Raw genomic sequence first — 19,569 nt, forward strand, 5'->3', positions numbered from 1 at the left:
TGGGGGTGCTCAGTAGCTGGGAGATAAACAACAGGAACGATAGGCAAGTTTAGAAAATAAAGTGGGAGAAGTTATAAAAATTTATTTTCCCATGAAATAATTCCACAAGCTATGTAAACGTTTCTTACTAAAACAAATACTCTCACACACAAAGATTGTACATTTCCAGTGAAACACAGTAAAAGTTGCTTGTATTTTTCCTCTCTCGGAGCAAAAACAAGGAGCCAGCAGATGGATGCTTTCCTAGTTACCTTTGGCAGCAAACTTCCTCACATTCCCTGACTGCTCAATGAATCAAAGCAACATACAGCACAATTAAATAAAAAGCCAGCTGAGCAGAGTTTAGGTTTCAGTCTCTTCTTCATTAGTCTTCAGCAATCAGATTCACCTCAACCAGTCACCTGTGCACACTCGTACATATACACACACGCACATGTGCATACAAAGAATTCCGGCTCGTAAACTCCAGTGCTGTGACTATACAGACACTCGCTACTAAGAATGTGTTTGTCACAATCAGTGTGAACTGTATGGATTAGAACAATTTCTGGAGTTTGGTTATATTTACCATAATCTATGGTCAAAATTATGAACTTACAAGGATGGTATAACATTCGGAAATCAAACCTTTTCAAGTCAAACAGTCACACATATTTACATTATGTACAGACTTGCTACTACAATGAGGAAAGGTGTCTAGACAATGTTATTACAAATTTCCTGAATGTGGGCATTTCTAGTCCCTGTAATTCATAAAGCAAATCTGCTGACTTGGCATTAAGACTCTAAAATAGTGTGATCAAACAGATATATATATATATATGTATATATAATATATAATTATAATAAGGTGTTTGCAGAAATAACATTTACAAACTGTCTATACAGTACACAGTACTAGTACATAGAAAATAGATTCTAACTTTATGATCCCCTTTGTGTAAGGCAAGACTGAATCTGTCCCCAAATTTAGTCAGCCAGAGGTACAAGCAAGAGACAGTGGTCCATGAATGAATGGATATGCAATCAGATACTAGAAAGCTGGAGAAACAAATTCCACTTTTTACCTGTGCTGATTCTGGCTGGCTGGATACGTCAACATTTCTGAAAACGTCAACTACATGTCTGAAAACACTACCACCTCCCGGATGGCAACAGATTTTGTTCAAGTGGCAGTTACCCAAAACAGTTTTTTGAAAGTCCAATATACAACTGGAGGACTGCAGCTGTACCAGGCTAATTCATATAGCACAAAAGAAAGAAAAAAGTATATTAATACTCTATTTCATGCTATTGCTATTGAAGCAATAGCAATACAAAATATACAAGACAGATCACGTATGATTGCAATGTAGACCCCCAAAGATTTTGTCTGGGGGTGCTGTTACACAAGACTTCCCAAAAAAACACAAAAGGGCAAAAGTCACTGGCGGATGTAAACATCCCTGTTCCACTCCCCAGCCTCATTCCGTCTTTTGGATATTGCCTCTCCATCCTTGTCACAATAACGATCCTTTGATTTATGACGGCTTCTTTGTTTGTTACACTCATTGTGGTCCTGCTCTCGATCCATGTCCCTGGGACGATGCCGAGATTCCCTGTGTCTGTGATCACTGCTCCCGTGAGGCTCATCTCTGTGGTTATGGTCACGGTGTAGGGCATAGTGGTCTGAGTGTTCATGGGAATAATCCTCCTTCGGCTCTACATAGGCAGAGTCTCGACTCTCCTGGGTTTCTGAGTCAAATGTCTCTTGCCGGGAGAGGCCTCGACTTGTACCACCGCGATGGCTGTGGTGTTGGGCTGAGGAAGAACGATGCTGGGACTTCTTGACTGGTTCCAGGCAGGGTTCTTCTTCGGCTTGGGAAGCAGAACGGGCAGGAGCAGACCGCTCAGTCCTATGATCACTTCGAGAACCCTAGCAGGGAAGGGAGAAGACACAGGCATTAACCAAGCCCCTGGTACAGGGAATTAACATATCACAAAGAAAATCCATTCAAGTTTAGTCCCTTTCAAGTATCTAAACTGCTGAAATGAAATCTAACCTAGCTGAGTTACTTAATTCCTTTGCTACTGCCCATCCATAGGCATTTATAAAATTTATACTACATTAAATTGGATTTTATGTTAAGTGCTTAGAACAGTACCCACAGTAATGATTTTGTTGTTAAATAATTGAAGGAGGGAGGACGTTCTTTTACATGTTCTCAGTGGTTCAAATACAGATGCCAGCCCCTGAGGTTTTCCTACACATTGGTGAACACTAAAGTACCTCTACTTGAATACATGTGGGATGATTTAAAATCATTAGGAGGTTGACTGGCTTAAGATAAGGATTAAAGGAAAAGAAAACAAAAAATTATGATAAAAATATCAAATGCTTAAATGACACTTAGTATGGGATAGGCACTGTTCTAAGACTTTCACATATATTAACTCAGTTAATGCAACAGCCCCATGAGGCAGGTTGCCATTACTATTCCCTGACGTAAGTTAAGGAACTTGCTCAGGGTGATGCACTAGTAAGAGGTGGAACCTGGTTTTGAACCCAGGCGTTCTGGTTCTAGAGTCTGTGCTGCTGACTGTGTAAGAAGTTTCCTCTCCCTGTCTTAAAGAACATGTATTTAGTGAGTTTTAGTCTGTATATGTTCATAGTATATTCTGTTTCCATTGCTTCTTACAAGCACACAGCTCACACTTAAGTTGGCTGAATGGCTCTTAATTTCCTAACATGGATAGAGCTAGTAGACTGGAACAAGCACTGAGTCGATATACGGAATGGCTGTGAAGCCTCACCTCTGGCCTTGGATCCCAGTGGCATGACTTCAGGCAGCCTAACATCTCTATGAAAACTGTAAAAAAGAACCTCCCCTTACCTGTGAATTAGAGGCTAGGGTGGGGCTAATAGGCAGGGTTGAAGTGGCTAAAGTACGGCTAAGAAGAGGGTTGGGGAGATTGCTGCTGGGAGGATGGGTGGCCTTCCAGTAGGCCTCCAGATAGTCTGCAAGGTGCTCACAGGCGTCCTCAAGCTGGTTCTCGTCCAAGATAACATCAAACAATTCCTGCAGAGGTAAGCATTTCAGATATCACACTTACATCAGCTCAGTACTAACTTTCTCTCCTACCTCAAATATCATGAAAAGGAGAGAGGGAGGAAGAGATGGAGGGACTCATGAGCTATGTATTTGCTCTTACATATGTGCTCCTACTTTCTCTTTTTCTGTTGGATCTGTCCTATTTAATCAGATTATAAGTGTCCATCTCAAATTATTGTTTAGAACACTCAGTACATATCTAATAAAAATAAGCATAAAGTGAACAGGTTATAATAATAGTTGTTAGGGGCATGATATTACAGAAAAGCTGGGCATGATATCACAGAAAATTTATTTGTCAACAATGAAAAAAAGAATTGATACTATGGTAGAAAAGAGATGTGAAAAAGAAAATAAAAATCTGAAGTTTAGAAAGAAGCCCGTTCTGGACATAACCAACCAATTGCCGTTAAGTCAATTCCAACTCACAGCGACCTCATTTGTGTCAGAGTACAGTACAACTGTGCTCCATATGGTTTTCAATGGCTGATTTTTCAGAAGTAGATCACCAGGAATTTCTTGTGAGAAGCCTCTGGGTAGACTAGAACTGCCAACCTTTTGGTTAGCAGCTAAGTATTTGCATCACCCAGGGACTCTGTTCTGGACATGTAGACTGTGAAAAGCTTTATCTTGGAAATTAATGAAACAAGATTAGGAATAAAATTTGGAGGAAGGAACTGAAACCACCGATGATTTTACATGGTCGAAATTCCACAATAAACCTACTCGTCACTCACCAACTATCTCGTTATCTGTCATTTCACATTTATGACAATAGTAAAAAATCTACTATCCAACTGTTTTACATATTAATGACATATGCCTGTCAGTAATGAATGCCAAGGTGTGATGCAAGAGTAACGCTGGTTGTGATGCCTAACGTTATGTGCTGGGCCATGATTCTCAGGGGTTTGGCAGTTATGCAATGACACAGTTTGGTATTTATGTAATGATATAATTTTTGCATTTATGTAATGATGTAATTTGGCAGTTATATAATGATGTAATTTAGCAGTTATATAATGATGCAGTCATCCTCCATTTTGTGATCTGATGTGGTCATCCTCCATTTTCACATAACACCAATTTTTGCATAATGATCTGGTCTTTGGAATCTAACCATGTTGACAAATGAGGAGTGAGTGTAGTTCATTAGGGAAGAAAAAAAGTCAGTCCCTTCAACAGATTTTTTAAAAAGTGTTTATCATAAATATTAACATACTCCAAGCAATCAAAAAATGAATATAAATATAACTAGTATCTTCTGAAACATCTTCACTTAAAAAAAAAAAAAAGCACCTAGAAGAGATGAAGTTCAAAAGCATGGTATGTAAAGCATAGATTAGAAGTAGGAATGTGTACAGATTTCGGAATCTGGGTATCTTATTGTTTAGCCATTTGTTTTTTACACATTCTTGAAATCAAGTTCTCAATTATTGAGAGCAGATAACTTGCTCCCTATGATTACATGTGAATAACAGTCCAACCTCAAATAGATCCATCTTACAAACCAAATTTTGAAACCATGATCTCATTTCATATAAGATTCTAACTAAAAACAAACAAAACCCAAACCAGTTGCCACTGAGTCAATGCCAATTCATGGCAACCCCATGTGTTGCAGAGTAGAACTGCACTCCATAGGGTTTTCAAGGCTGTGACCTTTTGGAAGCAAGCTGCCAGGCCTTTCTTCGGAGGCGTCCCTGGGTGGGTTCAAACCTCCAATCTTTCAGTTAGTCAAACGCTTAACCATTTGCACCACCCAGGGACCCAAGATATTAACTAAGTGTTGGATATTAACAAAGTGAGGTCACCATAAAATGCCCTGTAGCTTTTTGTAAGCAATGATCATTATCTGGACTGCTCATGTTCTTGAAACACGTGTGATCATGGTGGGAGGTAGGAGAGTTCACTTCTTTGGAATTAACAATATCACTGTTAAGTGGCCAGGATTCTCTTCCATGACAGACGTTTAACCTGCTGGGTTTTTTGTTTTTAATATAATGCCAGGTCTGATCTCTTCCAACTGGATTATACTACACATAGTGATAACTTACCGGAGGACACTGAGCCAGTTTATCAGCTGCTACCATCTGGACATTGAGGTGTTTAGCTTGAGATTTCCCTCGAGATTTTATTAACCTTTGTAAAACCTGTAAAAGATAGGAGTTTTTAAGAAAGGAAGATCTGCGCTCACGTAAACTACAAGGTACATTATTTACTCCTTTCTCTGGGGTCTTTTTATGTACAGAACACATGGCTTATAATAGACTGAGCTATAAAATATAATGTATGAGATTATCTGCAAAATTAACATGTTACCATAAATCTCAGTTGCAAGTTTTAAAAAGATTACCAGCATGAAGCTTTTTCTGAGTTTTTTCTCTTTGCTAAGTCAGCGGTTCTCAAACCTTTGTATCAGGGCCCATTTACACTTTAAAAAAATATTGTTTATGTGAATTACATTTATTAGAAATTAAAACTGACTTTTTAAAAAATATTTCATTAAAAAATAGCAATATACCTTTTACATGTTAATATAAGTTTATTATTTCTATAAAGATAGCTACATTTTTGCAAATATCTCTAATATCTAGCTGCATAGAAGACAACTGGATTCTCCTATCTGCTTTTGCATTCAATCTGCTACGACATACTGTTTTGGTTGAAATATGTTAAGAAAATCCAGCCTCATACAGATATGTAATTGAGAAAAGGAGGAATATTTTAATAGCCTTTTTAGATATTTGTGGATATTCTTCTTTGATACTACACCAAAACTCAACAAGTGGTAATTTCTTAAAGGCTAGTTGCCATGCAGAATCTGAAACCATTTAATAAGGAACATTTTTTTTTAATGCTACATTAAATTCCATCAGTCTATCTTGAACTTTGAATGGATTTTTTTTTTTAATCATGCTTGATTTGTAATATCATTCATTGATTATTTGGAAAATAATGGTTCACTAGGTTTTTCATATTTCTAAATGTTCACACATTATACATACTAATACATCACATTCATTAACATCATCAGCTCATCAGATTTAACCACTGGGAAGCTGCCAAGCTCATAGAGGCACATTCAAGTTTTCTAAAATTGTCATTTTTGCCTGAAAGCTTTAATTTTATCATTGGCAACAAATGCTGTTAGTTGTTTTCCTTGAAGTGATAGCCTCACTTTGTTCACAAAAATATCTGCCAAATACCCAAGTCTAAATAACCATTGCCTGTCAGTTGTTCTTTCAAATAAAAATGGTATTCCATAGGAAAAGGTGGATAGTACAGTTCACAACTCAAGTAATCACACAAGTGCTTGTCTTTGAGACAACTACCTTACTTTGATATGCAACAGAAACACTTTATGTGCACTTCCTGTTTTGTTACTCAGAATATTAAAAAGACTCAAGAGTGAAAGTGTAATGAAATGAATAATTTTTACTACTTCATCAGGATATTCTTGAGTAAAACTGGCTTTTTTTTTTTTAATTGAGAGTGCATGGGAGTAAAGAATACAGTAACTCCTAGCCTTTTTTGGTACCAGTGTCTTGACAACAGTTTTACCCACCATGGCTTTTGCACCATCAATAAAATGTCAAAACAGTGAAATAGGTGAATAATGTCTTAGTATCATTATGTAAACAGTTTTGACCTCATGTCTCTCTGAAAATGTCTCAGGGAACCCCCAGTGATCTGTGGCTCACACTTTGAGAATCACTCTTACAAGCCATGAAACTAATAATCATGCTTTGAGTGTATTAATCTTAAAAATTCTTGACTAACATGTGTCTCTTCAAACTCTTTACATCCATCATAAGAACATGGTCTGCTGTAATTGGAAAGCAGACCATAAAACACGTTAGTAAAGTTTGATTACAGAGCAAACAGTAGTAGCAAGTTTACTTACCTTAGGAGAAGAAATCTTCACATACACTATAATAGGGGCCAAAGAGGTTTTACTGAGTTGAGCTGGATGATTAATAGTGTCTGCATCAAGGACTACCAGTTGCAATGTTCTTGCAAGTTCAAAAATCCTTTCAATTTCACTCTGAACTTCCGCTGTAAAGGGTTAAACAGAGTTCAGTTACTTACAGTATTTTTAGGCCAAATTAAGAAGAAGTAAAATGGTACACTCTTTGCACATCAAGAGGGTACGTAGGTCAACCATTATGTTAATGTTTACAGACAACAGAGTTGATAGAAGGTATCCATTGGAAGGATCCCTGGTGGCACAGTGGTTAAGAGCTCAGCTACTAACCAAAAGGTCAGCAGTTCAAATCCACCAGCCTTGTAAACCCTATGGGGCAGTTCTACTCTGTCCTGTGGGGTGCTATGAGTTGGAATCCAATCGACTCGATGACAATGTGCTTTGGGATCCTTTGGAAAGGGCTATTTCTTTACAACACCTTCAGAATTTGGGCAATTGCTCTTTCAACCAGCTATAAAATTTATTTCCAGTAGAACACTCTTATGTCCATGAGCATCAAATTTCTTGGCTGTCTCTGCTGACTTATGTTTTGTGCTATGAAATCATTTCATAGAAATATTATAAAATAAGAAATATAAGAGATAGCCTTCATGCGTTTGTTTCTGACCATTCACCACAGCAACTGTTCCCAGCTTTCCTCTCACTGCCTCTGCTTATCTGTGTTTATTTATCACCTACTGGTCTGCTGTCTCAACATGAAAGAGTCTAGATCTGTTTACTAGCAAGTTGAAATACAACATAAAATAGGACAGACATTATGGGTGCCTATAACAAACTTGTCCCAAAACATACTTCTCATAGTTTCCACCAACACAGGAATAGTCCTGCAACATTCATGTTTTAAAAAGAGCAGATATCTATTAGAGGCAGCACTACAGAAATCCAAACTATAACATTTACAGAAAACTTGTCAACAAACATCGAAAAATACACTTAAACTCCGAGAAAATTATGTCTAGTTCAGCTACTTCACCATGATTTTTTTTTTAAAGAGACGAAAACAGTACTGGTGGAGCCCTGGTGGCACAGTGGCACAGAGCTCGGCTGCTAACCGAAACTTCAACAGTTTGAATCCACCAGCTGCTCCTTGGAAACCCTATGAGGCAGTTCTGCTCTGTTCTATAGGGTCACTATGAGCCAGAATGGACTCAATGGCAACGGGTTTGTTTGTTTGTTTTAAATTTTATTGTGCTTTAGGTGAAAGTTTACAGCTCAAGTTAATTTCTCATTCAAAAATTTATAAACATTGTTTTGTGACATTGGTTGCAATCCCTGCAATGTGACAGCATACTCCCCCTTTCCACCCCAGGTTCCCTGTATCCATTTGTCCAGTTCCTGTCCCTTCCTGCCTTCTTGTCTTGCTTTTGGGTAGGAGTTGCCTATTTGGTCTCGTATATTTGATTGAACTAAGAAGCACATTCCTCAAATGTGTTACTGTTTGTTTTATAGGCCTGTATAATCTTTGTCAACTCTTTGTCACCTTGAAGACTAAGGTGTGCCTGACTCAAGCCATGGTGTTTTCAATTGCCTCATATGCATGCAAAAGCTGGACAATGAATAAGGAAGACTGAAGAAGAACTGACACTTTTGAGTTACAGTGTCTGGAAGAATACTGAATGTATCATGGACTGCCAAAAGAACGAACAACTCTGTCTTGGAAGAAGTACAGCAAGAATGCTCCTCAGAAGCAAGGATGGCAAGACTTTGGACTTTTCACATACTTTGGACATGTTGTTATCAGGAGGGGCCAGTCCCCAGAGAAGGACATCATGCTTGGTAAAGTAGAGGGTAAATAAAAAAGAGGAAGACCCTCGACGAGACAGATTGACACAGTGACTGCAGCAATGGGCTCAGGCATAATAATGATTGTGAGGATGGTGCAGGACTGGGCAGTGTTTCCTTCTGTTGTATACAGTGTCGCTATGAATCAGAACCAACTTGAGGGCACCTAACTACAACAATCTTTGTCTGAAAAGTGGACTTCAGGAGTGGTTTCAGTTTTGGATTAGCAGAGTGTCCAGGGGCTTGTTTTTTTGTTTTTTGTTTTTAAAACAGCCACTGACAAATAAAACTTTCTGTGATGAGGGAAACATTCTATATCTATGCTGCTATCAGCCTCTAGCCACATGTGACTCAAGTACTTGAAATGTTAGTTGTTGCTGTTGTCAGGTGCCACTGAGTCAGTTCCGACTCATAGTGACCTTAAGTACAACAGAACGAAACACTGCCCGGTCCTGCACCATCCTCACAACGGTTATTATGCTTCAGCCCATTGTTGCAGCCACTGTGTCAATCCATCTTGTTGAGGGTCTTCCTCTTTTTTGTTGACCTTCTACTTTACCAAGCATGGTGTCCTTCTCCAGGGACTGATCCCTCCCGATAACATGTCCAAAGTATGTGAGAACCAGTCTCGCCATCCTTGCTTCTAAGGAGCATTCTGGTTGCAATGTAGCTTGAAATGTAGCTAGAGTGAATGAACAATTACATTTTTAAATTGAAAAAAAAATTTTTTTTTATTGTATTTTAGGTGAAGGTTTACAGAACAAATAGTTTCTCATTACACAGTCAGTACGCATATTGTTTTATGACATTGGTTAACAAACCCATAACATGTCAATACTCTCCCTTCTCGACCTTGAAGGACCCTTTTTTCTTTTTTGGTGAAAATACACACAGCCAAAGACACACCATTTCAAAAATTTCTACATGTACAATTCAGTGACATCAATTACGTTCTTCCAGTTGTGCTGCTATTCTCACTATCCTTTTCCAAATTATTCCATCACCATTATCTTCAACTCACTGCCCCCTAGGCTTCCCATCAAACCTTATGAGTTGCTGTTGTCAATTTGATCTCACATAGATAATTCTTTTTTTTTTTTTTTGTAGTTTAAATGAAGGTTTACAGAATAGTTTCTCATTAAACAGTTAGTATACATATTGCCCTATGACAATGGTTAACAACTTCATGACATGTCAACACTACTTTCTCAACCTTGGGGTCCCTATCACCAGCTTTCCTGTCCCCTCCTGCCTTCTACTCCTTGACCCTGGACTGCTGTGCCTCATTAGTCCCATTTTGTTTTATGCGGCTGCCCAATCCCTGGCTGAATGGTAAATCTCGGGAGTGACTTCACCACTGAGCTAAAAGGGTGTCCGGGGACCATACTCTTGGGGTTTCTCCAGTCTCTGTCAGGCCAGTAAGTCTGGTCTTTTTTGTGTGTGTTAGAATCTTGTTCTACATTCTTCTAAACTTTTAAATTTTAATTTTAATAATTTAAATTTAAATAGGCACAGGTACTAAGGCTACTGTACTAGGCAGCACAGCTGTATAAAGCATATTGTGCAGCTTGCAGTTGCCACTGTAATCATGGAGGGCCAATTCTGTGAGGCTCCCTTAGGCTAGCATACTTGGAGCTGTAGTTGTTGTTGCTGTTAGGTGCCATAGAGTCGTTTTTGACTCATAGCGACCCCATGTGACAGAGTAGAACTGTGCATAGGGTTTTCTAAGCTGTAATCATTATGGAAGCAGATTACCAGGTCTTGTCCCACAGAGTTGATGGGTGGGTTCTAACTGCCAACCTTCCAGTTAGCAGCCAAGCGCTTAAACATTTGTGCCACTAGGGCTCCTTTGGATCTGTAGAATACCTTTCAATTCCTCTTATGCGTTTGGATCTATGCCAGAAGATTCCTGGAGATAAAATTTTTAACTAGTATATTATTTGAGAAAAGGCAAGTCATTAATAATTTACCTCACAACGTAAGTTACTACTAGAGTTATTTTCTCTAGCTGGATGCCTTTAAAAAAATGAGAGCCCAAACTAAATTACCGTATTTTTTATGCAAATAACGTGTGCATTCTATGTTTGCTTGCCAACCATGCCCTCGTATCACAAGGTATTTTCATAAGTGTGCTATGCTATTTTTTTTACAGCAACATGTAAAAAAAAATTGGCATAGCAGTGCTTATGAAAATACCTCTCGAAGAGAGGGCACAGTTAGCAAACAAACATAGAAGGCATGCGTTATTTGCATAAAATACAGTACTTGAGAATACTGGCTTTAAAATAATATTTGGTCATGTAACACCCATGACACAGTCTTGTCAAAAAAAAAAGAAAAATCAAATTTAAATGTGATCAAGCTTCTGTATCTACTAGTTTATAAGAAACACAAGGAACAGAGTGGTGTAAACTACAACATTGTAATGCTGTTAGCAAAATTCAGACTGGGGACCATACAGAATGTGACCCAGTTGCTTCAAGCAAAACATTACAAGGAAAAAAAATACATATAGAAAATCTACAGATTAAAGAGAGACTTAAGTAAGGGACATATGAACCAATCACAACATATGGACATTATTTGGCTCTTGATTGAGCATGTGGTAAAATATGTATTTATATTTCCAATACATAAATAAACATAATAAACATTTTATATACAGGAGAATGAGGAAATGATACATTGCTGAATGGGGATTTAATAATATTAAGTACAATTAGTATCACTAAGGAATGATAATGGTACTATGGTTATGGTTTAAGAAAGAAAGAGTATCTACTGTTCAGAAATACAGACTTAAATATTTACAGATGAAATAATATGATGTCTGGGATTCACTTCAAAATAATCCAGGAATGTTTGGGCAAAGAAAGGGAGGGCTATATATGAAACAAGATTGGCCATGAGTTGAATATTGTTAAAACCTCGAGTTCCTTAAAATACTCTTTGCTTTCATATATATTTGAAATTTGTAAAAGTTTTTAAATAATGATATTGTAATAATTTCTTTCATAAAAAGGTTCTAAAGTATTGTAAGTTCTGTTATTCACTCTAATTCTTCTCTATGTTGATCTTTACATTTTTATTCCAATTATTACCTTGTTTCTTCTTTGTGCCCTATAAATGTTTTCTTGGCCACTAGCCCCCACCAATAAAGTTCTAACCTATATTAATATTTATTATCGGTATTAAGAAATGTGATCAAAAAGAGTTCTCACCTATCTACACTGTTAGTAACAACTACTCACACGGTCACAGAATCCTAAACTTTAACTCCTTGTTTTTAAAGGTTTGAACACTAAATTTTTTTTCTTTTACTGGTTAGAAATTTAATACATATTCATTGTCTAAAATCTGGAAAACAAGATAAACACAAAAGAAAAAAATCCATTACAGTATATTATCATGTATCCAGAAATTACTTCTATTAATATATATCAATATATTAATATATATGTATGTCTGCACATATATATTTTAGTACTCTTACATGTACAAACATGGTACACTTTTTAAGTTATGGAGAAAAAAACAAGATCTTTTTAAAGATGTTAAAGTGGCCTTTGAGAACCCTACTGAAACATACTAGTAAATACAACCTTAAGGAAAGATAACCAATACCTTCTCCAGACAGACATACAGCTACCTGGGTAATAGATAGATCAAAAGGAGGGAAGAAATGAGATTCAAAAGATAGCCTAGTCCATAAATTCCACATTTATTCACAAGAGTATTCCCCAGAAAATAGAAAGGGTTGCTGGAGGTAGAGGCTGTCTTCACCGGACAGGATCAATCTTTTTGTGTTGTGTTCTACTATGTACCGTTTCCTATAGAAAGTATGATAGCCTTCTTTCATAAGTCCTTCCGTTTCCATAGATTTGCTTTCTCACCTCCCAAGAGAAGGCAAATAATAAAGTAAATGCAGTCAATATCACTGTGAGATGTACTGTTCAACAGAAAAATCTTGGACAGGTAGTTGGGACACCTGGTTTCTAGTAATGGCTTTATACCTTAGCAGGTGCTTCAGCTACACACAGGTCATTTCACTTTCTGTGCTTCTCAGATTCCTTCCTATACAAAGATGGGCTTGAACCAGATCAGTAGTTCCTCAAACTACGGCATGCAGTAGAATTACCTGGTGGGCTTGTTAAAACACAGATTGTAGGGCCCCACCTCCAGAGCTTCTAATTTGATAGGTAAGGGGGGCTGAGAGTTTTTATTCCTAACGAATGTCCCCCGATATTGATGCTGTTGATTTGGAGGCCACATTTTGAGAACCACTGAACTAGATCTCTCAGGTTTGCCATGCAGTTCTAAAGTCCCTGGTACTATTATCCTAAGTGGTTAGCTTTTTTTTTCATTCATAGTGACTCCCCATGACAGAGCAGAACTGTCGCATAGGGTTTTCTAGGTTGTAATCTTTTTGTTTTTTTTTTAATGGTGCTTTAGGTGGAAGTTTACAGAGCAAATTAGTTTCTCATTAAACAATACGCATATTGTTTTGTGACACTGGTTGCCAACCCTGCAATGTGTCAACATTCTCCCCTTCTCAACCTTGGGTTCCCTGTTTTCGTTCATTCAGCCTTCCTGTCCCCTCTTGCCTTTTCATTCTTGCCCCTGGGCTGATGTGCCCATTTAGTCTTGTATACATGGTTGAACTATGCATGTTATTGCTTGTTTTATAGGCCTGTCTAATCTTTGGCTGAAGGGTGAACCTCAGGAATGACTTCAGTACTGAGTTAAAAGGGCGTCCAGAGGCCATACTTTCAGGGTTTCTCCAGTCTCTGTCAGACCAGTAAGTCTGGTTTTTGGTTTTTTTTTGTGTGTACGTGAGTTTGAATTTTGTTCTACATTTTTCTCCAGCTGTGTCTGGGACCCTGTACTGTGATCCCTGTCAGAGCAGTCGGTGGTGGTAGCTGGACACCATTTAGTTGTACTGGACTGAGTCTTGTAGAGGCTGTGGTAGTTGTGGTCCATTAGTCCTTTGGACTAATCTTTCCCTTGTGTCTATGGTTTTCTTCATTCTCCCTTGCTGCAGATGGGGTGGGACCAGTATACATATCTTAGATGGCCGCTCAAAAGCTTTTAAGACCCCAGACTCACCAAAGTAGGATGTAGAACATTTTCTTTATAAACTATGTTATGCAAATTGAGCTAGATATCCCCCAAGACCATGGTCCCCTGCCCTCAGCCCAGTAACCCAGTCCCTCAGGGCTAAGCGGTTAACTTTGTTTTATAATGGTCAAATGTTTTATTTTTTTATTGAAATTTTTATCGAGATAATTGTAGATTCACCTGTTAATTGTAAGAAATAATACAGAGAGATACTGTGTATCCTTTACCCAGTTTCCCCCAAGAGTAACATCTTGCAAAATTGTAGTAGAGTATCACACCCAGGATATTAACGGTGATGCAGTCCACCAATCTTACTCAGGTTTCTCCAATTTTATGTGTACTCATCCATGTGTGTGTGTGGACGTGCACACATGCATTTAGTTCTATACAATTTTATCACATGTATAGGTTTGTATGTCCACCACCACAGTCAAGATACAGAACAGTTCTATTATCACAAAGAATAAGTGACTAACCTTTAATAAATTATCTAAGTTGGCTCTTCAGTTGGGTTCAGAGTATTTACCAAGTCATGCACATTTTTATCTGGCTGCCTATGTTGCTATTATAGAAAGTAAATGCCATTATTTTCTCCTGGCATCCTATCAGTTGCAACTGCTGCCATGTGAACAGCTAATATCTAAGTTTCACCTCCTTTACTTTGTTTTATTTCCTCCATATTTTCCCACTTTTGGTACAGTTTTTGTTATTGTGCGTTAACATGATAACATGTTTTTCGATAGTATAAGACTCAGACGTAACATATTTCTCTAAATCGATTTGTCCCTGGAAAGTTGCTTGTGGTAAAACCAAATCATAATTTGAAGGTAGTATACAATTGAGCAGTTTAAAGAACTGACAAGGTGAATTCTTTCATAAAGCAGTAATGTAAATCTATAAATTTATTATTTTTAGAAGTTTGGATTTGGAACCAGCAAATATCTGTACCACCATATTCCTACTTTCTACTATTTAAATTCAAGTAATCTATTTATTTATAAGAGTATAATATTTTTTATTTTTATTCTCTAGGTTTGAAAAGTAGAAATAATAATCATGTAACATTTTAACTTACAATTCTTGATCAATATTACAACTGAGAAAAAAAGGTTAGGACTTTTATGAGCCAATACAGTCATTCACACATGCAAAGAAGTTCTGCACCATTCCAAAAATCTGAGGGTATATCTAAGCTTCAAAAATTTCAGGGTTTTTTTCCCCCTTATATGATGATACATCAGCAAAATGAACTCTAGAGATAACATGCTATACTTTTGTTTATACAACAATAGTTTTCTAAAACTTATACATAAAGCAAATTCTTATCTATCGAACTATATACTCAATGTACTGGACTTCGGGAGGTGCCGGTTATATGAATTTAACACTGTACAAATTTGTGTAATGGCCACCACAATCTGGAGATAGAACAGTTCCATCACCCCCCAAAGTCCCCTCATGTTATCCCTTTGTACTCATCCCTTCCCCTTCTCCCCTCCCCCTGGCAACCACAGATCTGTTCTTACTATAGCTTTGGCTGTTTTGAGAAAGTTATGTAAATGGAATCATATAGTATGCAACCTTTTGAGACTGTCACAGAATAATACCGTTAAGACTCATCCAAGTTGCTGCTTGGATCAATGGTTTCTTCCTTTTTATTTCTGAATAGTAATATTTCATTGTATGGATATACAACAGGTTATCTATTCACCTACTGGATATATAATTTATTTCCAGTCTTTGGTGATTATGAATAGAGCAGCTATAAGCATTTGTGTACAGGTATTTGTGTGAACATAAATTTTCATTTGTAGATAAATACCTAGGTGTAGGATTTCTGAGTCATATGGAAGGTGTTGAATGAATTAATAAATGCCTAAAATCTGTACATGGGTCTCAAATGCCTTAAGGATAAAGCTCCAAACTCCTTAATATCTTACCCCTGCCTACCTCTCTGGTATCATCTTCCACCTCCCTTTAAGCCATGCACTTCAGCCATAGCTGCTTGTTGCTCCCACTGTCGGAAATCTCTATCACCCTCTCTACCCCTTCCTTTTTGTCTTGGCTAAACCCTATTGTGGAGCCCTGATGGCACAGTGGTTAACAGCTGCCGTGAGCTATGGCTGCTAACCATAAAGGTGGGCGGTTCAAATCCAGCAGCCGCTCGTCAGAAACTTTATGGGGCAGTTCTACTCTGTCCTATAAGGTCACTGTGAGTTGGAGTCGGCTCAACAGCAACGGGTTTTTTAAACCCTATTGCGCTTCAAGTCTCAGCTCAGTTGCTTAGAAAAGCCTTTCATGATGGCCTACACCCTCCTACAGCATTAGCTGTCTAGCCAGTATGATCTCTTTGGCAACCAGTTCAAAGCACAACCACATTGCTCATCACCCTCTATTTTAATGGGCTGTTAAAACATATTTGTTTATGGTTATACCAAGCTCCTTTAGAGCAGGGACTTGATCTAATTCATCTTTTTATTCCCAGACTTTAGCATGATACTTGGTGTCTAGTAAATGCTCAATTATATATATGGAGTAGGACAGTCATTTAAAAATAATATGTGTAATCAGCAGTTAAAAGGACCCTTAACAATCTAAACGTATCTGTTATATCACTGATTCAACTGATAAGTGTAAACAAATTACTTGCTTTGTTAATCAGTTTAATCTATGAAGTAAGCATGTAGTAACAATTCCTGTAAGCATCAAATACAGTATGGAAAGAGAGGATAAGGACACATGATAAGGACATGAAAAGAACTTACTACAAGATAAATGCAGAATCACATTTTTTTCCCCAAATACATTTCTAACCCTATGTTACTGAAGTTTAGTCAATTAGGGGTTGTCAGATGAGACACAGAACTGAGTTTTGTGAAGTATTATACTCATTATAACATATAATCTTTATTATTTTTAATATTTTTTCTATCATTTTCAGAGTAAACTAAAAACTTCTATGTTAAAAACCAGCCTCTCAAAGGATTTACATATTTAAGATAAAAATAGAATCAACTAAGATTAAAGATCTCAAACAATCCTCAGAAAATTCACTTTAGGAAAACAAAACTCCCGATCCAATAAGTTACATGTGTAACAGTGACTAACCTAAACTTCAAACGCTGTTCCCAAGCACATGCCAAAGAAATGAAATAGCTGCTGAAGGATCTCATTTGATCATGTTAGTACATTAATAAGCAATATCCAAAAAGCCATATTTTACACACATGAACTAAAATCATGTTTTTACAAATAAAACAAAAATACTGATCTCAGTAAATAGAAAAATGACCAGAAATTGACTTCATTCTTTATCAGTCTTAACACACACACACTACACTATCCTGAAAATGATTTAACTATTTATATAATTCAAATATGAAGGGATTTATGATAACAACAGCCATCATTTATAGAGTGCCTACTGTGTTTTAATAATTCTACAGGGTAGTTACTGTTGTCTTTTTTTTAAGATGAGGATACTGGGTCTTAAAGAGGTTACTTGCTCATATGAACACGATTAACAAAACCAGGAGTCTTTAGAGTAGACACCAAAGCTTACACCAGTGAAAACAAACCACAACCAAAACAATAATGCTGACAGCATGTGGAATTTTTAACATTAAACTATCGTAACAAATCCATCCATACCATGAATCACTTAGACTGTAGCACTAGCTACTGGCAACATGTGTCTATTTTTTCTATACTCTATGACACATGGAATTATTATCTAATTAAATCTCATCATCACCGTTAGGAGAGGAGTCTTTAAAATAACTTAAGCTTATTGCACAGACTTACCTAAGCTTGACCTTGTGTTGGATCTTTCTATTATTGCGTGCTTACTCGGATTGTTTAATACTGAGCGTTTGGCAAGGGAGATATCAGCAGTGACCCTTGTGATGGATATCCTGTTGGGATAAAAAGTAACAGAAAACCCTGAGGTTATTAATTTAATAGAAAGAGGAGGGAAGTAGATGGATAAAATTAATTTAAGTATGAAATATATATAGTGGCCATATTTTCCAAACCAAAAAATGTTAGGACATTTAACCATTCATTTTTGTTTATCATGCACCTCCCTTACTTACTCGTTGCTTAACAAGTACCAGGCATGTACTAAGTACCTTGAATCATCCCAAAAACTCTTCAGAGAGGGATATTATTATTATTCTATGTCTGCTGATGAAAAAAATGAGTCACAAGTAGATTATTCAAGGCTATACATTTACTAAGGAGCCCTGGTGGCACAGTGGTTAAATGCTCGGCTGCTAACCAAAAGGTCAGCAGTTCCAACCCACCAGCCACTTCATGGAAGAAAGATGTACAGTCTGCTTCCATAAAGATTACAGCCTTGGAAACACTATAGGGCAGTTCTACTCTGTCCTGTAGGGTCACTATGAGTCAAATCAACTTGATGGCGATGGATTTATTTGTTAAATAAAGGAATAATCACAAGGGTCACTGACATTTGTGGAATGAACCCCAAAAACAGATAAAGAGAAATAATGTGGAGACTAAGTGACCATGAAGTTGAACAGAATCCCATTCATGACAAAGACATCTGTTAAACCATAAAACTAGCTCAGAGTTTAGTTTATGCAAAGAATTTAACTTTACCAAAAGTAGTCTGGTTTTCACCTTTTTCCTGAGAAGGTAACCTAACCTTTGGAGTTTTCTGAGTAATTGAGTTATGTTTATTGTGCAAATGAATGGGGGACTGACCAGGCTACAGAGACCACCTAGTAACCTAATGTCAGCTGATCTCAGAAAAGGCGGCATAATTCAATCAATCATGTTAAGACAAACCAATGGTTAATTCTCTACTCTATTTCCGCCTTTCCTCCTTGTAACAGGCCTAAAATGGCCCCTCCTGTATTTTCAGAATGGAGAAATCTCCCTGTGTGCATAAAAATTAATTGCTCAGATAAACCCTACATACTTTAATTTTTTTGTGCTTCAATTATTTTTTGACACCTTCCACATACTTTTTCTAGGGAAACTATTGGAGAACGTGGGACAGAGTAAACCATGAATGAGAAAGTCTTGGGATCCAGGAAAGAAGGGCTCCAACCCAAAAGAAGGGTGAAAGGAATCTCAAGAACAATGGCATGGATGTCCCAGAATGACAAATGTGCACCCAGCACAGAGGGAAATGGTCCCCACTAGAGCAGGTTAGAAAGCTCCCAGAGAGAGTTTGTTCAAAGCAAAGTTGAGAGATTGCCTGATGGATCTGAATATATTGCCAGGAGATTTAGATAACTGGAGGAGAATCTGGGGCTGAATTAGTGACAAATATTAGCAAGTAAAATTATTTTTCTCATGAAAACCACAAAGAAAACACACACACACAGAAAAGTAATCACACCGTATGACATGGTTCATTTGAATATTATTTACATGATTATAATAAATGCTGAATATAGAGTCAGCCAAAATTATGATTTAACTTTTAGGATACTGCAGGATGAGATATATACAGGTTTGTGTATGGGGGAGAGATGGGGAATTATGCATGAAAGAGCTAACTCTTCTTCAAGGTAGTCAATCCCCACTGAAGTCGAGCTGATTCCGACTCATAGTGAT

At 37.3% G+C, this 19,569-nt stretch overlaps 1 protein-coding gene across 1 annotated transcript in view; it reads right to left on the reverse strand.

Moving 5' to 3' along the window:
- The window catches only part of CACNB2 (calcium voltage-gated channel auxiliary subunit beta 2), a 128,776-nt gene continuing 109,207 nt past the window's right edge, over positions 1 to 19,569 (reverse strand). Inside the window, exons 9-13 of the mRNA XM_023735083.1 lie at positions 17,785 to 17,894; positions 7,000 to 7,151; positions 5,150 to 5,245; positions 2,874 to 3,059; positions 1 to 1,915 (exon numbers count right to left, since the gene is read on the reverse strand). Of these exons, the coding sequence (XP_023590851.1) occupies positions 1,424 to 1,915; positions 2,874 to 3,059; positions 5,150 to 5,245; positions 7,000 to 7,151; positions 17,785 to 17,894 (1,036 nt within the window). The 3' untranslated portion in view covers positions 1 to 1,423. The remainder of the gene's footprint in view (positions 1,916 to 2,873; positions 3,060 to 5,149; positions 5,246 to 6,999; positions 7,152 to 17,784; positions 17,895 to 19,569) is intronic.

The sequence above is a fragment of the Trichechus manatus genome, unplaced genomic scaffold, assembly GCF_000243295.1.
Source record: "Trichechus manatus latirostris isolate Lorelei unplaced genomic scaffold, TriManLat1.0 scaffold00075, whole genome shotgun sequence".
NCBI classification, from domain to species: Eukaryota; Metazoa; Chordata; class Mammalia; order Sirenia; family Trichechidae; genus Trichechus; species Trichechus manatus.